The sequence below is a fragment of the Cherax quadricarinatus genome, chromosome 74 (assembly GCF_038502225.1).
Source record: "Cherax quadricarinatus isolate ZL_2023a chromosome 74, ASM3850222v1, whole genome shotgun sequence".
Classification (NCBI taxonomy): Eukaryota; Metazoa; Arthropoda; class Malacostraca; order Decapoda; family Parastacidae; genus Cherax; species Cherax quadricarinatus.
This window is the reverse complement of record NC_091365.1, coordinates 13,827,287-13,848,071: the sequence shown is the minus strand read 5'-3', so window position 1 is coordinate 13,848,071 and position 20,785 is coordinate 13,827,287. Positions and strand designations below refer to the sequence as shown.

Below are 20,785 nucleotides of genomic sequence, written 5' to 3'. Positions count from 1 at the left end.
GAGGTTTTCAATGTTTCCAGGTAGTTTTAAGTTTTTGGAGGTGGTTTCAGGTATTTCCACGTTTGGTTGAGATTTGACTATAGGTTCCACAGCACGTTATTCTCAAATTGTCATCATCTATGAGGTCACTCTTGTCCCTGCTACTGTTCCTGAAGATAAATTTTTAGTCTGCTTCCCAGGACTTTCTGGCTTCACAATCCTTCATTTTATTTATCTTTCATTCTTGACTAGCCTCATGCCTGCATAGGCTCCTTTTTGATGTCTGGTTTCTCTCATCCTTCCCATGCTATATATCTCTCCAAATTTTATTCTGCAATGTATTTGAAGCTTAGTATTGGCTGTTCGCTAGCACCGAAGGGGCTCTTGTATTCACTGTTCTCTATATCAAAATCAATTACTAGGTCTAGCCTTGCTGGCTCACCTCTTCTCTGCGTGTATCCCTGACACTTGTACGTGAAATTTTCCTTCACCACCTCTAGCATCTTAGCTCTTCATGTTTGCAGTTCCCACGCAGGTCTAGATTCTCCCATGTCCTTTTCTTTGTGGTTGAAGTCACCCATGACCTCATCACCAGTGTCTACACCATTATTCTTTTCCTGTCATTTTATTCCTGTCTTGATCTTTTGCTGTTTGGTGGTGGGATGTACACCACTGTTATCAGTGTCTTGGGGCTCCCTGTCATGAGTGTGCTTACTATGTAATCATATGACTAGAAAGACACGTGTGCAAACACTAGGACATATTTATTAGAAAACGTTTTCGATCCTGGGACCTTGATCACTTCTGATGAAGGTCCCAGGACCGATACGTTTTCTAATATGTCCTAGTGTTTGTTTACGTGTCTTTCTAAACCATTTAGTCGGTATCTATTACCATACAGTCATATGACTCCACCGTGTTTATTCCTCTCATCTCCTCAAAGGTTTACTGGTTTTTGATAAGAAATGCTACACTATCAACCTCCCCCGTTTCCTCTGTCATTCCTTATAATCTGAAATCCAGCTGGGAAGAACGCATCTCTTATCTCTGTGAACTTTTCCTCTGCGAGTGCTGGGCTGTCTGGAGTGTCTCTTATTCCTTAGGTCCATTCATCATTTGCCTTTTTTATTTTGTTTGCCTTTGTACACCATACTTTCAGTTTCCTTAGGATTACTGTATTCCAGTTTTTAGGTTTCTGATTACTTGGTCATTGTTCATGGGTCGGGGGGTGTAGAGGGAGGGGATTAGGGTAAAGGTAATAGGTGATTATGGCGAAAGGAGTTTCCCTTGAGAAGGGAAACACCTATCGCCTGAAGGTGAGATGAGCGGTAGTTGTGAAGAAGATTCTTATACTAAAAGTAATTTTGATTGTGGATGTAGGTGGGGGAGGGTTGGAGGTAGGGTTTGGCCTGTTTTGAGTTATTGTGTTTGAGTGGGGAAGGGGGGGCGAGTGTTACGGCGTCAGGAAGTTTCCTGTAGTTATGTTCTCCGATTTCAATTTCTGTTTCAGCTGTTCCTTCTCCTTTTCTGTTCTTTTCCAATCTTTACACATAGATTGACTCGGCCTATTTTATCCCCTGAGTACTTTCTGATTTTTTGAAAATTTAACACCAGGCACACGTCGGCCTCTCTCACCTGTCAATACAATAACAGCTTAAATCTCCCACTCCTCCACCGTCCATATTTCATCACCTGTTCTTCCTGCAGCATCCGGGAGACTACGCACAATCGGCCGCTTCATATCTTCTGGTCCTCCTACTTGCCTGTGAGCATTTCTGCAATGGTTCTGTTTTTCTTTTCCTTTCCCTGCTTTATCTTTCTGCTTACCATTATTATTTTTGTTACTGCCTTGTTCCACCTTGCATTCATATGCTCTATTTCCTTCCTCAGCTTCCTTAGTTCTTCTTCCAGGCTAAGTACCTCTTCTTTTGGAAGCTATGACTATTTTCTCCTGTTCCTTTCCCTCAAATGCTTTCTTTACCTTTTTCTCCGCCTCCTTGCAAATATTGGTAAACTTTCCCACTCTTTTTCCATCTTTTGTCTAAATCCGGCTAATATCAGTGTTTTCCATCAACATACTTATCATCACCTCTTTAGCTCTACTTCCTTTTTCAATTGCCTTTCGGGTTGCCCTTTATTAACTCTTCGGGTTTCACCTTGCCTTTTAAATGAACTTCCTCCCAATGTATCCTATGATGGTGAAATGAGCCGTTAGTCTCTGCCTGTGTATTTATTAAACTCAGTCAATTCTGTACAGATTATTTCTTGAAAAATATCCTGTAGCCGCGTGTGTTTGTACTCACCTATTTATGGTTGCAGGGGTCGATTCATAGCTCATGGTCTCGCCTCTTCGCTAGTCGCTGGTCCAGGGAGCAGCGCTGTATGGCCCTTGTGGTTTAGCGCTTCTTTTTTGATAATCCCTGCTTCAGGAGCCTTATTGTACCTCATCTTAAAGCTATGTATGGATCGTGTGTGTGTGTGTGCGTGCGTGTGTGTGTGTGTGTGTGTGTGTGTGTGTGTGTGTGTGTGTGTGTGTGTGTGTGTGTGTGTGTGTGTGTGTGTGTGTGTGTGTCTGTGTCTGTCTGTGTGTCTGCACCGAGGGTGACAGTATGCAAATGAGTTTTCTTGCTGCTTTGAGTGTATGTAACAAGCTTAGCTACTTCTCGCTGTGGGTCACCCACACACCTGTGACGTCCAGGGGTTCACCACCACACCTGTGCTATCTAGGGGTAAACCACTACACCTGTGACGTCCAGGGGGGTCACCACCATACCTGTGTCATCCAGGGGTAAACCACCACACCTGTGACGTCCAGGGGGTCACCACCACACCTGTGCTATCAAGGGGTAAACCATCACACCTGTGACGTCCAGTGGGTCACCACACCTGTGCTATCCAGGGGTAAACCACCACACCTGTGACGTCCAGGGGGTCATCCACGCACCTGTGATATCCAGGGGTCAACCACACTCCTATGGCATCCAGGGGTCACCCACATACCTGTGATGTCCAGGGGTTGCCCACACATCTGTGACGTCCAGGGGTCACCCCACACACCTGTGACGTCCAGGGGGGGTCATTCTACCCCTTTGACGTCCAGGGGGGTCATTCTACCCCTTTGACGTCCAGGGGGTAACCTCCACACCTGTGACGTCGACGGGAGTCACCCCACACACCTGTGATGTCCAGGTCACCCACACACCTGTGACGTCCAGGGGTCATCCACACATGTGATTTCCAGGGGATCTCCTAAACACTTGTGACGTCCAAGGGTCACCTACAAACCTGTGACGTCCAGGGGTCACCCAACACACCTGTGACGTCCAGGGGTCACCCCCACACCTGTGACATCCAGGGGCCATCCACAAACCTGTGATTTCCAGGAGCTCGCCCCACACACCTGTGACGTCTAGGATTCACCCACACACCTGTGACGTCCAGGGGTCACCCACACACCTGTGACGTCCAGTGGGGTCACCCTGACACCTGTGATGTCCAGGGGTTACCCCCACATACCTGTGACGTCCACACACCTGCGACGTCCAGGAGTCACCCACACACCTGTGACGTCCACACACCTTCGACGTCCAGGAGTCACCCACACACCTGTGGCGTCTAGGGTTTCTCTCCCATCCCGTCTCTACAGACCCGAGCCTAGTGTGCCTACCACAGACCCGAGCCTAGTGTGCCTACCACAGACCCGAGCCTAGTGTGCCTACCACAGACCCGAGCCTAGTGTGCCTACCACAGACCCGAGCCTAGTGTGCCTACCAAAGACCCGAGTCAAGTGTGCCTACCACAGACCCAAGCCTAATCTCTCTGTCTACTCATGCATCCTATTCTAGTCTATCACACACCCTAGCCTAATGTCTACCTACCTCGCACCTGAGTCTAGTCTCTCTGTATACTACACACTCGAGCCTAGTCCCTGTCTACTACACACTAGCTTAGTCTCAGTCTACTACACACCCGAGCCTAGTCTCTTTCTACAACCATACACGAGAGAGTAGTCTGTCTACCACACACTAGAGCCTAGTCTCTCTGTCTACTCATGCACCCTATCCTAGTCTGTCTACCACACACCCGAGCCTAGTCTCTCAGGTTCGGGAGATAAAGCTGAATAAATTTGGTTTGAAAGTGTGTGAGATGACGTGCGTCTGGCAGAGAGGGAAGGGAGACTGCGAGACGGTCTGTACGACTTGTGGGTTCCCCTCTCACCCTCCCTTATCTTTATTCATAAGTCTGTCTTATCTTTATGCATGAATCTATCTTATCTTTTGTATCGTAGTCACCGCCTCTGTCAAGACCCTCGGACTGGGGGGGGGGGGGTGAGTGGTATAGGGGGAGGGGAAGACCTGGTTAAAGGGGGAAGTGTTAAGGGATCGTTGATGCTTTAAGGGGGAGGGGATGGCGGCCATCTTTGATTGCTTACATTTTTCTTGTTTATTGTTTGCAGGAGCGTTGGAGGAATAAGGTAGATAAATTAGTCATTCTCGTAGGTACTGTTTGCTATCTTAGTACCTTTCACTGCTACCTTATGCGTCCTTTCTTTGCTACCTTTTACTGCTACTTTTGCTACATTTCTTTGCTACTTTTCACTCCTACCTTACACCGCTGTCTTTGCTACCTTTCACTGCTGCCATTCACTGCTACATCCCTTTAGTACCTTTCACTGCTACGTTTCTTTGCTACCTTTCACTGCTACGTTTCTTTGCTACCTTTCACTGCTACGTTTCTTTGCTACCTTTCACTGCTACGTTTCTTTGCTACCTTTCGCTGCTACGTTTCTTTGCTACCTTTCACTGCTACTTTTGCTACCTTTCTTTACTACCTTTCCTAAAATCAAATAAAGAGAGCGACATCAACTGGCCATTATAATCATACACAGGTTTCAAGCCTAACAACATCAACAGTCTGAGGTCAAGAGAGACTTTTTTCCAAAATTATTAAACCACAAGATATCAAAGCATAATTTTGATTGAATTAAGACGAAGTTCAAATTGAGAAGTCATGACACAGGAAGACCAGTTCTCCCAAATTTTGATTTATACATGTAGAATTCTTTGATTTATGTAACATATATATTTTTAGAGAGTTGGAAAAGACAAATCTAAAAGAAATTTGAGGGTATTGTTCGAATAATGGTGCTGAAAGTTTCTATCAATGGAATAACTATATCTAGAAAAACTATGGCTATATCTAGATATCGAATAAAGATGCCATTTATTACAGCCTTAGGCTTACTTTTTCTTGTGAAAATTCGTTCTAACATGGAACCTTATATATATATATATATATATACACACATATATATATATATATATATATATATATATATATATATATCTGGAGTTTATCTGGAGAGAGTTCCGGGGGTCAACGCCCCCGCGGCCCGGTCTGTGACCAGGCCTCCTTAGGTCAGTGTCCCAGGATGCGACCCACACCAGTCGACTAACACCCAGGTACCCATTTTACTGATGGGGAACATAGACAACAGGTGGAAAGAAACACGTCCAATGTTTCTACTCTGGCTGGGAATCGAACCCAGGCCCTCACCGTGTGAAGCGAGAGCGTTAACCACCAGGCCACCATATATATATCGTGCCGAATAGGCAGAACTTGCGATCTTGTCTTAAATAGCAACGTTCATCTTGCCATATAGAACAAGTGAAAATTTGTGTATGCAATAATTTCGCCAAAATCATTCTTAACGTAATGAAAAAAATATATTTCACTGTGTTTGTTTAGTATTAAATTAATGTAAACAAATCTAAAATATATTTAGCTGGGTGAGGCTAAAATAAATTGTTCTTGTTATAATAAGGTTAGGTAAGTTTTCTAAGATTCTTTTGGTGCAAAATTAAAAATTTTTACATCAACATTAATGAAAAAAATATATCTTTAAACGTATAAGAGAAAATTTTAGAAAGAACTTAATTTTAAATGAGTTCTTGCTAATTAACCCGTTTTACATATTCGGCACGACATATATATATATATATATATATATATATATATATATATATATATATATATATATATATATATATATATATATACGTATATATATATATATATATATACGTATATATATATATATATATATATATATATATATATATATATATATATATATATATATATATATATATATATATATATCGTACTAAATAAGCCGAATTTGCCGAATATGTCGAACTTCATCAAAAATTAAATTTTTCCAAAATTTTTTTTTTACAGATTGAATGCTAATTTTCTTTTTCATTAACAATGATATAAACATTTTTATTTTTGTACCAAAACTAACAGACACCTCACTTAACCTCCCTTAAACTAACATAATTTTGGTTTTAGCTTAATTCTGTTATATACATCACAGGTTAATGTAAATTTATTTATTGTTGTATAAAATCAATGATATATATATTTTTTTTCCTATTGCTGAGATCGATATATTGGGAAAACAATATTTCTTTCGGTTTTATATGACAAAGTGCATCCTTGCTAAATAGGCCAACCTGGAAGATTAGGCTTATTAGGCCAGGCCAGACATTATATATATGTCGTGCTGAATAGGTAAAACTTGCGATTTTGGCGTAAATAGCAACGCTCTTCTTGCCGAATAAGGAAAGCGAAAATTTGTGTATGCAATAATTTAGCAAAAATCATTCTGAACCTAACGAAAAATATATATTTCATTGTGTTTGTTAATTATTAAATTATTGTAAACTTATCTAAAATATATTTAGATAGATAAGGCTAAATTAAATTGCGCTTGTTATAATAAAGTTAGGTAAATTTTCTAAGGTTCTTTTGGTACAAAATTATTAATTTTTACATTAACATATATGAACAAAAATATCTTTAAACGTATAAGAGAAAATTTTAGAAAGAACTTAATTTTCAATGAGTTCTTGCTAATTAACCAATTTTACCTATTCGGCACGACATAGATACTTGTATATATATATATATATATATATATATATATATATATATATATATATATATATATATATATATATATATATGTATGTCGTGCCGAATAGGCAGAACTTGCGATCTTGGCTTAAATAGCAACGCTCATCTTGCCATATAGGACAACTGAAAATTTATGTATGCAATAATTTCGCCAAAACCATTCTGAACCTAACGAAAAAAATATATTTCATTGTGTTTGTTTAGTATTAAATTATTGTAAACAAATTTAAAATATATTTAGTTAGGTTAGGCTAAAATAAATTGTTCTTGTTATAATAAGGTTAGGTAAGTTTTCTAAGATTCTTCTGGTGCAAAATTAAAATTTTTTACATAAACATTAATGAAAAAAAATATATCTTTAAACGTATAAGAGAAAATTTTAGAAAGGACTTAATTTTAAGTGAGTTCTTGCTAATTGACCAGTTTTACATATTCGGCACGACATTATATATATATATATATATATATATATTGAAGTAGTTATGAACCATTCATTAAACTATTACTTTCTTGTTATCGTGAGTACTTATCTTAACATTTTATCTGACATGTTTGTGTTATCTGAGGTGCTTGTATTATCTGAGGGGCTTGTGTTATCTGAGGGGCTTGTGTTATCTGAGGTGCTTGTGTTATCTGAGGTGTTTGTGTTATCTGAGGTGCTTGTGTTATCTGAGATGCTTGTGTTATCTGAGGTGTTTGTGTTATCTGAGGTGTTTGTGTTATCTGAGGTGCCTGTGTTATATGAGGTGTTTGTGTTATCTGAGGTGTTTGTGTTATCTGAGGTGCTTGTGTTATCAGAGGTGCTTGTTATCTGAGGTGCTTGTGTTATTTGAGGGGCTTGTGTTATCTGAGGGGCTTGTGTTATCTGAGGGGCTTGTGTTATCTGAGGGGCTTGTGTTATCTGAGGTGCTTGTGTTATCTGAGGTGCTTGTTATCTGAGGTGCTTGTGTTATCTGAGGTGCTTGTGTTATCTGAGGTGCTTGTGTTATCTGAGGTGCTTGTGTTATCTGAGGTGCTTGTGTTATCTGAGGTACTTGTGTTATCTGAGGTACTTGTGTTATCTGAGGGGCTTGTGTTATCTGAGGTGCTTGTGTTATCTGAGGTGCTTGTTATCTGAGGTGCTTGTGTTATCTGAGGTGCTTGTATTATCTGAGGTGCTTGTGTTATCTGAGGTGCTTGTGTTATCTGAGGTGTTTGTGTTATCTGAGGTGTTTGTGTTATCTGAGGTGCTTGTGTTATCTGAGGTGTTTGTGTTATCTGAGGTGCTTGTGTTATCTGAGGTGTTTGTGTTATATGAGGTGTTTGTGTTATCTGAGGTGCTTGTGTTATCTGAGGTGTTTTTGTTATCTGAGGTGTTTGCGTGATCTGAGGTGCTTGTGTTATCTGAGGTGCTGGTATTATCTGAGGTGCTCGTGTTATCTGATGTGCTTGTGTTATCTGAGGTGCTTGTGTTATCTGAGGTGTTTGTGTTATCTGAGGTGCTTGTGTTATCTGAGGTGTTTGTGTCATCTGAGGTGCTTGTGTTATCTGAGGTGTTTGTGTTATCTGAGGTGTTTGTGTTATCTGAGGTGCTTGTGTTATCTGAGGTGTTTGTGTTATCTGAGGTGCTTGTGTTATCTGAGGTGTTTGTGTTATATGAGGTGTTTGTGTTATCTGAGGTGCTTGTGTTATCTGAGGTGTTTTTGTTATCTGAGTTGCGTGATCTGAGGTGCTTGTGTTATCTGAGGTGCTGGTATTATCTGAGGTGCTCGTGTTATCTGATGTGCTTGTGTTATCTGAGGTGCTTGTGTTATCTGAGGTGTTTGTGTTATCTGAGGTGCTTGTGTTATCTGAGGTGCTTGTGTTATCTGAGGTGCTTGTGTTATCTGAGGTGCTTGTGTTATCTGAGGTGCTTGTGTTATCTGAGATGCTTGTGTTATCTGAGATGCTTGTGTTATCTGAGGTGCTTGTTATCTGAGGTGCTTGTGTTATCTGAGGGGCTTGTGTTATCTGAGGGGCTTGTGTTATCTGAGGGGCTTGTGTTATCTGAGGTGCTTGTGTTATCTGAGGTGTTTGTGTTATCTGAGGTGCTTGTGTTATCTGAGATGCTTGTGTTATCTGAGGTGTTTGTGTTATCTGAGGTGTTTGTGTTATCTGAGGTGCCTGTGTTATATGAGGTGTTTGTGTTATCTGAGGTGTTTGTGTTATCTGAGGTGCTTGTGTTATCTGAGGTGCTTGTGTTATCTGAGGTGCTTGTGTTATCTGAGGTGCTTGTGTTATCAGAGGTGCTTGTTATCTGAGGTGCTTGTGTTATTTGAGGGGCTTGTGTTATCTGAGGTGCTTGTGTTATCTGAGGGGCTTGTGTTATCTGAGGGGCTTGTGTTATCTGAGGTGCTTGTTATCTGAGGTGCTTGTGTTATCTGAGGTGCTTGTGTTATCTGAGGTGCTTGTTATCTGAGGTGCTTGTGTTATCTGAGGTGCTTGTGTTATCTGAGGTGCTTGTGTTATCTGAGGTACTTGTGTTATCTGAGGTACTTGTGTTATCTGAGGGGCTTGTGTTATCTGAGGTGCTTGTTATCTGAGGTGCTTGTGTTATCTGAGGTGCTTGTATTATCTGAGGTGCTTGTATTATCTGAGGTGCTTGTGTTATCTGAGGTGCTTGTGTTATCTGAGGTGTTTGTGTTATCTGAGGTGTTTGTGTTATCTGAGGTGCTTGTGTTATCTGAGGTGTTTGTGTTATCTGAGGTGCTTGTGTTATCTGAGGTGTTTGTGTTATATGAGGTGTTTGTATTATCTGAGGTGCTTGTGTTATCTGAGGTGTTTTTGTTATCTGAGGTGTTTGCGTGATCTGAGGTGCTTGTGTTATCTGAGGTGCTGGTATTATCTGAGGTGCTCGTGTTATCTGATGTGCTTGTGTTATCTGAGGTGCTTGTGTTATCTGAGGTGTTTGTGTTATCTGAGGTGCTTGTGTTATCTGAGGTGTTTGTGTCATCTGAGGTGCTTGTGTTATCTGAGGTGTTTGTGTTATCTGAGGTGTTTGTGTTATCTGAGGTGCTTGTGTTATCTGAGGTGTTTGTGTTATCTGAGGTGCTTGTGTTATCTGAGGTGTTTGTGTTATCTGAGGTGCTTGTGTTATCTGAGGTGTTTTTGTTATCTGAGGTGTTTGCGTGATCTGAGGTGCTTGTGTTATCTGAGGTGCTGGTATTATCTGAGGTGCTCGTGTTATCTGATGTGCTTGTGTTATCTGAGGTGCTTGTGTTATCTGAGGTGTTTGTGTTATCTGAGGTGCTTGTGTTATCTGAGGTGCTTGTGTTATCTGAGGTGCTTGTGTTATCTGAGGTGCTTGTGTTATCTGAGGTGCTTGTGTTATCTGAGGTGCTTGTGTTATCTGAGGTGCTTGTGTTATCTGAGATGCTTGTGTTATCTGAGGTGCTTGTGTTATCTGAGGTGCTTGTTATCTGAGGTGCTTGTGTTATCTGAGGGGCTTGTGTTATCTGAGGGGCTTGTGTTATCTGAGGTGCTTGTGTTATCTGAGGTGCTTGTGTTATCTGAGGTGCTTGTTATCTGAGGTGCTTGTGTTATCTGAGATGCTTGTGTTATCTGAGGTGTTTGTGTTATCTGAGGTGTTTGTGTTATCTGAGGTGCTTGTGTTATCTGAGGTGCTTGTGTTATCTGAGGTGCTTGTGTTATCTGAGGTGCTTGTGTTATCTGAGGTGCTTGTGTTATCTAAGGTGCTTGTGTTATCTGAGGTACTTGTGTTATGAGGGGCTTGTGTTATCTGAGGTGCTTGTGTTATCTGAGTGGCTTGTGTTATCTGAGGTGCTTGTGTTATCTGAGGTGCTTGTTATCTGAGGTGCTTGTGTTATTTGAGGGGCTTGTGTTATCTGAGGTGCTTGTGTTATCTGAGGTGCTTGTGTTATCTGAGGTGCTTGTGTTATCTGAGGTGCTTGTTATCTGAGGTGCTTGTTATTTGAGGGGCTTGTGTTATCTGAGGTGCTTGTGTTATCTGAGGGGCTTGTGTTATCTGAGGTGCTTGTGTTATCTGAGGTACTTGTGTTATCTGAGGGGCTTGTGTTATCTGAGGTGCTTGTGTTATCTGAGGTGCTTGTTATCTGAGGGGCTTGTTATCTGAGGGGCTTGTTATCTGAGGGGCTTGTGTTATCTGAGGTGCTTGTGTTATCTGAGGTGCTTGTGTTATCTAAGGTGCTTGTGTTATCTGAGGTGCTTGTGTTATCTAAGGTGCTTGTGTTATCTAAGGTGCTTGTGTTATCTTAGGTACTTGTGTTATCTGAGGGGCTTGTGTTATCTGAGGTGCTTGTGTTATCTGAGGGGTTTGTGTTATCTGAGTTACTTGTGTTATCTGAGGTACTTGTGTTATCTGAGGGGCTTGTGTTATCTGAGGTGCTTGTGTTATCTGAGGTACTTGTGTTATCTGAGGGGCTTGTGTTATCTAAGGTGCTTGTGTTATCTGAGGTACTTGTGTTATCTGAGGGGCTTGTGTTATCTGAGGTGTTTGTGTTACCTGAGGTGCTTGTGTTATCTGAGGTGCTTGTGTTACCTGAGGTGCTTGTGTTATCTGAGGTGCTTGTGTTATCTGAGGTGCTTGTTATCTGAGGTGCTTGTGTTATCTGAGGGGCTTGTTATCTGAGGGGCTTGTGTTATCTGAGGTGCTTGTGTTATCTGAGGTGCTTGTGTTATCTGAGGGGCTTGTGTTATCTGAGGTACTTGTGTTATCTGAGGTACTTGTGTTATCTGAGGGGCTTGTGTTATCTGAGGTGCTTGTGTTATCTGAGGGGCTTGTGTTATCTAAGGTGCTTGTGTTATCTGAGGTGCTTGTGTTATCTGAGGGGCTTGTTATCTGAGGGGCTTGTGTTATCTGAGGTGCTTGTGTTATCTGAGGTGCTTGTGTTATCTAAGGTGCTTGTGTTATCTGAGGTGCTTGTGTTATCTAAGGTGCTTGTGTTATCTAAGGTGCTTGTGTTATCTAAGGTGCTTGTGTTATCTTAGGTACTTGTGTTATCTGAGGGGCTTGTGTTATCTGAGGTGCTTGTGTTATCTGAGGGGCTTGTGTTATCTGATGTACTTGTGTTATCTGAGGTACTTGTGTTATCTGAGGGGCTTGTGTTATCTGAGGTACTTGTGTTATCTGAGGGGCTTGTGTTATCTAAGGTGCTTGTGTTATCTGAGGTACTTGTGTTATCTGAGGGGCTTGTGTTATCTGAGGTGCTTGTGTTACCTGAGGTGCTTGTGTTATCTGAGGTGCTTGTGTTACCTGAGGTGCTTGTGTTTTCTGAGGTACTTGTGTTATCTGAGGTACTTGTGTTATCTGAGGTACTTGTGTTATCTGAGGTACTTGTGTTATCTGAGGTGCTTGTGTTATCTGAGGGTCTTGTGTTATCTGAGGGACTTGTGTTATCTGAGGTGTTTGTGTTATCTGAGGTGCTTGTGTTATCTGAGGTGCTTGTATTATCTGAGGTGCTTGTGTTATCTGAGGTGCTTGTGTTTTCTGAGGTACTTGTGTTATCTGAGGTACTTGTGTTAACTGAGGTGCTTGTGTTATCTGAGGTGCTTGTGTTATCTGAGGTGCTTGTGTTATCTGAGGTGCTTGTGTTATCTGAGGTGTTTGTGTTATCTGAGGTGCTTGTGTTATCTGAGGTGCTTGTGTTATCTGAGGTGCTTTTGTTATCTGAGGTGCTTGTGTTATCTGAGGTGCTTGTGTTATCTGAGGTGCTTGTGTTATCTGAGGTGTTTGTGTTATCTGAGGTACTTGTGTTAACTGAGGTGCTTGTGTTATCTGAGGTACTTGTGTTATCTGAGGTGCTTGTGTTATCTGAGGTGTTTGTGTTATCTGAGGTACTTGTGTTAACTGAGGTGCTTTTGTTATCTGAGGTACTTGTGTTATGAGGTGCTTGTGTTATCTGAGGTGCTTGTGTTATCTGAGGTGCTTGTGTTATCTGAGGTGCTTGTGTTATCTGAGGTGCTTGTGTTATCTGAGGTGCTTGTGTTATCTGAGGTTCTTGTGTTATCTGAGGTGCTTGTGTTATCTAAGGTACTTGTGTTATCTGAGATACTTGTGTTATCTGAGGTACTTGTGTTATCTGAGGTGCTTGTGTTATCTGAGGTGCTTGTGTTATCTGAGGTGCTTGTGTTATCTGAGGTGCTTGTGTTATCTGAGGTGTTTGTGTTGTCTGAGGTGCTTGTGTTATCTGAGGTGCTTGTGTTATCTGAGGTGCTTGTGTTATCTGAGGTGTTTGTGTTATCTGAGGTGCTTGTGTTATCTGAGGTGTTTGTGTTATCTGAGGTGTTTGTGTTATCTGAGGTGCTTGTGTTATCTGAGGTGCTTGTGTTATCTGAGGTGCTTGTGTTATCTGAGGTGCATGTGTTATCTGAGGTGCTTGTGTTATCTGAGGTGCTTGTGTTATCTGAGGTGCTTGTGTTATCTGAGGTGCTTGTGTTATCTGAGGGGCTTGTGTTATCTGAGGGTCTTGTGTTATCTGAGGGTCTTGTGTTATCTGAGGGACTTGTGTTATCTGAGGTGCTTGTGTTATCTGAGGTGCTTGTGTTATCTAAGGTACTTGTGTTATCTGAGGTACTTGTGTTATCTGAGGTGCTTGTGTTATCTGAGGTGCTTGTGTTATCTGAGGTACTTGTGTTATCTGAGGTACTTGTGTTATCTGAGGTGCTTGTGTTATCTGAGGTGCTTGTGTTATCTGAGGTGCTTGTGTTATCTGAGGTGCTTGTGTTATCTGAGGTGCTTGTGTTATCTGAGGTGCTTGTGTTATCTGAGGTGTTTGTGTTATCTAATGCACGTCTCGTGTGATTTTTTTTACGTTTATCCGATCAAACTGCGTGATAGGGGTAGAAGTAAAACCGCCGTTACTAACAACAGTAACATAGTAACGTCATCGTTACTACTAGCACTAACAGTGATGCCTTCGTTACCACTACCACCAGCATACTATGCTAACATGGCTGAGAATTCTGTACGTTACATTAGTTGACTGTTATGTTATTGTTGGTTATTCGTGATTAGTTCAGGCCATAGTATTGTACGTTATTACTGACAGGTTCCACCCATGGTATCGTGTATTAGTTGTCATTTGTTCCAGACATGGTATCGTGTATTAGTTGTCATTTGTTCCAGACATGGTATCGTGTATTAGTTGTCATTTGTTCCAGACATGGTATTGTTTGTTAGTTGTGAATTGTTAGCCATAGTACTGTTGGGTGTGAATTGTTTTAACCATGGTATTGTAGGTTATGAACTGTTCCAATTATGGTACTGTATTTTTAGCCATGATATTGTGAGTTAGTTGTAAATTGTTCCAACCATGGTTAGTTATGAATTGTTTCAGCTATGGTATTGTTGGTTGTGAAATATACCAGCCATGGTAATGTGGGTTAGCTGTGAATTGTACCAGTCATGGTATTGTGGGTTCTCAAATATTACAGTCATAGTACTCTGGGTTAGTTTTCAAATATTCTCCCTATGGTATTATGAGTCAGTCCTCTATATACTGTATATATCTCATATTGTATCTCTCTCTCTCTCTCTCTCTCTCGTGGACTCAGAAGCAGAAAATAGTCATGAATATACTCGCCTATGATTATTTCTTCTGTTGTTCCTGACAAACAAAGTTAGTATATCTGAAGTCTGGACCACTGATGTCTGGACCACTGATGTCTGGACCACTGGAGTGTGTCTACACCACCACTAGAGTTGAAGAGGAGGAGGGTGCTAATCCATGAAGCTGAGCCCCTGGAGTTGGAGTTAAGGAGATGGAGAAGAGGATGTTGCTCCTTCATGGGTCTGACCAACACAACTCTCTCCACACTGGCCCGCCTCCAAACCCCTGACGTCTGGCTTCCCAAGCCAACCCAGTCACAAAAGGAGTCCATCCCTAATCCTCTAGGCCAGTCCATGATGTAGTAACCAATAAATATCTGTTGTCCACGCAAACATACATACATACATATATATATATATATATATATATATATATATATATATATATATATATATATATATATATATATATATATATATGTGTGTGTGTGTGTGTGTGTGTGTGTCGTGCCTAATAGGTAAAACTTGCGATTTTGGCTTAATTAGCGACGCTTTTCGTGCCGAATAAAGAAAACGAAAATTTGTGTATGCAATAATTTCGCAAAAAATCATTCTGAACCTAACGAAAAAAATATGTATTTCATTGTTTCTTTATTACTAAATTAGTGTAAACTTATCTAAAATATATTAACTTGGATTATGCTAAATTAAATTGCGCTTGTTATAATAAGGTTAGGTAAGTTTTTTAAGGTTCTTTTGGTACAAAAGTATTAATTTTTATATTAGCATCAATGAAAAAAAAAATCTTTAAACGTATAAAAGAAAATTTTGGGAAGAACTTAATTTTAAATGAGTTCTTGACAATTGACCAGTTTTACCTATTCGGCACGACATATATATATATATATATATATATATATATATATATATATATATAGTTTATTATGAATTTTTTATCTATATTGTACTTATAATGAATAAAATTCACAATACCGTGAAACTTTGCACGACGTTTCGGTGCGATATGAACCATTATCTTGTCACGTGCTTTTTTAATAATGGGCTGAAAAAAGGACCGAAACGTCGTTGAATATTTGCTCTCTGAAGTGTGGAGTGTTGTGCTTATAAGAGTAAGTGGGATGAAATGTTATAGATTCTGTTATGGTGGATTATATTATTGAGAATGATAGAACTGCAATTATAGACACGTACTTGATGTTCCTTTGTTTGCTTTCAGCTTGTGAGATCGAATTCTCCACATCTTATAACACAGGCGAGTATTATCTCCGTGATGAGAGTATTCAAGTCTATCCTGATATTATCTCTCTGCTTATCTCCCTCCATCCCTGCTTGTGTGCCTCCCTTGCTGCTTGTATCCTTCTCCCTTGCCTGTGTGTATCCCTTCTTAGCTTTCTCCCTCCCTCCTTGCCTCTATTCCTCCCTTCCTGACTGTCTTCGTTCACCCTTCTCTAATTTCTTTTCACATTTTTCCCATTGCCTGCTTCCCTACATGTCTACCAGCCTCCCTATATGTCTACAAGCCTCCCTGTAAGTCTACTAGCCTGCCTCTATATCTACCTGGCGCTGCCTTTCTCTCTCCCTACCTGCCTGCCTTCCTCCTCGTCACTATTCCGGAAACGTTACTTAACTCCAGCCAGTCTACCTACCTACCTTCCTCCTTGCTTCCCTCCCTCTACCTACCTACCGTCTCTCTCTCTCTCAGCCTCTTTATGTATCGTCTCTCTATCTCCCTACTATTTCCTTGTATCCTTGTCTCCCTCTCTGCCTGTCAACTTGTTGCCTCCTTGTCTGTCTCCATGGCTGTCTGCTTTCTGTCTCCCTGTCTGCTTGCCTGCCTGCCGTGGACAGCTGGGTTATAGTGTCCATAATTAATTGAATTTATACATGTGATTCAAGGATTATTTGGTTAATGTTGTCGTGTGTAATGTAAACAAGTGAACACGTACACACACACACACACACACACACACACACACACACACACACACACACTGCTCAGTAACACCTGGGAGAGAGAGAGAGAGAGTGACCAGTTTGATAAATGAGGTATTACATAATTACTCTGATAATTACTTAAAAAGAGTGACTATTTAATTGGAAATTTTAAAAAAGAAATAATTTAAAAGGCTTGAGGTTGAAACTACAAATAAATGATCAGTAGAAATCATAAACGAAATGTGTGTGTACACACACACACACACACACACACACAGTGTGCACAAAAAAACACTCCCTGATTTCAAACAGGTATAACATGCAACTTTATTGCAATAATCTTTCACAGTTAGTAGCTGCAGATGCAGGATGTCATTCGGTTTCATGTGGTAGAGTGTTTTTATGAACACACTGTCTATATATATATATATATATATATATATATATATATATATATATATATATATATAATATATATATATATAACCATATCTTAAGAACTGTCAAACATCAGATAAATATCGGTAATTAGAAAACAAAAAAAAGCAAGAAACTCTACCGAGAGTTCTTTATTACACGAGGGAAAAGTTGTCTTTAGTGGTGTAAAGAGAGAGACTACTTGGGCCAGCTCGATGGTATTGGATCCACTTGTGTTATCCAATACCATGCCATCAACATTCAGTTTTGCAGTTCCACTTTTATGGCTGCCAGTGTTGCCCCTCAAAAACACCGTCTTCTCTACAGATATTATAAAATCCACAATATTCCAGGCTGTATGTAATTTAAAGAGGTTTTCGGCCCACGAAAAAGTTTTAAGAGCCTCCAGGAATATCAACATTGTTATTTATGATATTACTGAGGTATCTGGTATTGATTTTCGTATAGCATTAATTCGTTAAACAGCGTAGGACCTAACACACAGCCCTGAGGAGTGCCAAGATGCGCCATTTTAGCTTCACTGAAACACTGCAAAGTATAGTTTCGGTCGGTTCTGAGATATTAAAGAATTTTCGGTCCATTCTGAACCATTAAAAAAACTTCAGTCCATTCTGAACTATCATAAAGAAGTTTCTATCCATCCTGGTCCATTATTGAGAAGTTTCAGTCCATCCTGGTCCATCATAAAGAAGTTTCAGTCCATCCTGGTCCATTATAGAGAAGTTTCGGCCCGTCCTGGTCCATTATAAAGAAGTTTTGGTCTTATTGGACCATGAAAAAGTTTTGCTTAATACTACAACCCAGGAGTCCCAATGGCCTGTTATCCTGGGTGTAAAGGGAGCAAAATAAACACAGCAGAAAACTTTTGACTTACATTATCCTTCACCAATTTAGAACAGAAGTATGTACACTATATACACTATGTACAGTGATAGGTATTAGTGCACTCCACGGTAAGCAAGGCAGAATAGAAGCCACTAGAGAGCAGACCGTGCTTCAACCAGCTCTAGAATGGGAATGACAAGGGCAGACAGGAGAGTGGTACCCACATCACCTCTGCGATTGCCAAAACCATCTTCTCACTGGCTGGAACCTGGGTACTGATTGAACGACGGGGCCCCATCGTCAACCCTCAGTCACCTGGTTCGCTGGTTGGGGGAGATAGCCTGTCAATGAGGGTGTGTACATGCGCCGAATAAAGGTTACGTACTCTTTGCATGCCACACTTCATCTTGAACCATTGTGGAATTATGGGTTATTAGAGAATTGTTCCAACCATGGAATTGTGGTTTGTGAACTGTTCCTTTCAGAGTATGGTGTGGGTTGTGGGTTATTCGTAAATTGTTCCAGCCACGATATTGTGGAACTGTTGCTTATTTGTAAACAATTCCAGCCACGATATTGTGGAGTTGCGGGTTATTTGTGAATTGTTTAAGCCATATTTTGGAATTGGGAATTTTCTGTGATTTGTTTCATCCAGATTACTGGGATGTGAATTGTTGCAATAATGGTATTATGGAACTGTGGGTTACTTGTGTATTATAGCAACCAGGGTATTGTGGAATTGTAGGTCAGTTTTGTATTGTCACAGCCAGGGTATTGTAGATTTGTGGGTTATTTGTGATTTTTTCCAACCGGGGTATTGTGCTTCTTATGTCTCAAGCGAGAATTGTTTTTCAAGAGTACATAAATTACTTCTTAAAATAAGGGGCAGTAAAGATGATTTATCACAGTTAAGAAGAGAATTATAACTTGAGTAAATAATCATCACATTCGGTCCTATAATCATAATTAGTCGTAAAACTGGGTCCCAGGACCACGGTCAGTCATTACTGACGGTCTCGTGTCCAAAATCGAACATCACTACTGGTTTTATGACCAAAATCAGTAGTCACGCTCGGTTCCAGGACCAAATGTAATCTACCACTCGGTTCCAGGACCGAAAGTAATTTCCCTCCCTGGTCACCGGACCGAAAGCTCCACTGAGCGGATCATCTTATGACCTAAGACTCAGGCCAGAAGAAATGTTACCTAATTATTTTATTATTATTCGTTATTTGTATTATCATTAATAATAATTAAAATAAAAACAATAATAACAGTAAAAGTCATATTAAAAATATAATTATTATATTTACGGGAAAACACTAAACTCGTAGGGGGGTTATACAGTGGGGAATGGGAGGTAATCAAGTTTGATCAGAGGAAGAGGAGGTTTGCCCTCCACTCTTGAGATCAAGCGCCCTTCATCGAGGAACAAAACACAGGGGCAAATGTCAACACCAGCGTGGGCCGCCAGCACTAACAGCTTGGGTGATCAGACGGTCTCATTCCAGCAAGTGTAGAGCGGCTCTGGAGAGCAATCACGGGTAAGACACAGGTAAAGAGCGCAGGGTGGACTTAAAATGAGCCGACAACCAGTAATTTAGGTGGGACGCGATCCGCCCCTTCTGATCCCTGTCGACCAAAACATTAGCTACAATGAATCCAGTACGTGTGTGTGTGGGGGGGGGAGGGGGGAAGGGTGATCCTGGTGTGGCAGGGAGGGAGGCAGAAAGAAGGAGGGAGGCGTAGGGAGAGGGAGGAGACGTATGGAGGTCAGAGGGATATTTTTCTCTTTTATTTTTATTTAACAAAATTGGATACGTCAGCAGCCTGTTACTGTCCTGTTCTATTATATAATAATATCTTTATTTACTACAAGTACATGTACAAGGTATACAGTCCTAGCTGACATCAATGACATACTACTATATAGGAAGTCGCTTGTTATGCTGAGCATTTCGGGCAAATTAGGTCAGTTTTGTCCCAGGATGCGACCCACACCAGTCGACTAACACCCAGGTACCCATTTTAGACTGATGGGTGAACATGGACAACAGGTGTCTTATGGAAACACGTCCGTAATGTTTTCCAGCCGTACCGGAGGAGATTCGATCTCCAGACCTCAGTGTGTGAGGTGAATGTGCAAGTGATCCAGCTTACGTAGTTGAAACTGACACTATGTTTCCTTATCATATTCTAAGTCACTCACTCTGACTTATGGGTTATCCTCGGTAATGTACACGTATGTTACCATAGCAGGATTCGAACCTACATACAGCTGTGTGGATAAAGCGCTGTGTATTTTGATGCAGAGTTTGCAGGTTAGTCTTGCTGTGGACTGAGACATAATGTAAATAATTTCGCCCGTCGAATTGTGAAATATATGTTACTATGTATGTTTTTTTGTACTTATGTGTACCTGTACCAAAATAGACTTACTTATGCGAAGGGAGAACGAGTAGTAGGCAGAGAAAGGCACGGGGGTGGGGAGAGGAGAGGTGTAGAGGAAGGTAGAGGGAGGAGGAAGCTCGGGGGGTGTAGAAAGGGAAAGGGATAGGTGGGATGGGTTAGGGGAGGGGAGGGCGCTAATCCCTCTCCACGGCTCTGATCCCCAGCCTTGTGTTGACGGGGAGGATAAGGAGGAGGAAATGGAGAAGGAGGGGTGGAGGAAATGGAGGAGGAGGGTTGGAGGCTAAGAAGTTGGAAAAGCGGAAAAAAAGGAGGCGGAGGAGGGTGGAAGAAATGAGGGTATGGTTTGTGAAAGAGAAAGAAGGAAGGGAAATACTGATGAAAATACCTGAGTACAAGGGAGACAGCAGACGACTCTGCTAACAACAATCTACTTCCACCTAGAATAAAGACCATCGTGTATTATCTAGGTGTATAAATCATGGATAGAAAAGCAGGTGGAAGAGGAGGAAGAGAGAGAAGGAAGAAGAGGAGACGAATGAACTTGTGAACTACAGAGGTTGAGAATGACAAGGTATGCACACTGATAGGTGTGTGTGTGTGTATATATATATATATATATATATATATATATATATATATATATATATA

At 40.9% G+C, this 20,785-nt stretch overlaps 1 protein-coding gene across 6 annotated transcripts in view; it reads left to right on the top strand.

Annotated features, from left to right (window-relative positions):
- The window catches only part of LOC128700231 (paired box protein Pax-6), a 299,207-nt gene that overhangs the window by 83,173 nt on the left and 195,249 nt on the right, over positions 1–20,785 (top strand). For 3 of the 6 annotated variants that reach the window (XM_070100796.1, XM_070100795.1, XM_070100793.1), the window contains exon 3: positions 15,744–15,779. The exons of the other annotated variants lie outside the window; for them this stretch is intronic. In XM_070100796.1, the coding sequence (XP_069956897.1) occupies positions 15,744–15,779 (36 nt within the window). The remainder of the gene's footprint in view (positions 1–15,743; positions 15,780–20,785) is intronic. 6 annotated transcript variants of the gene reach the window in all.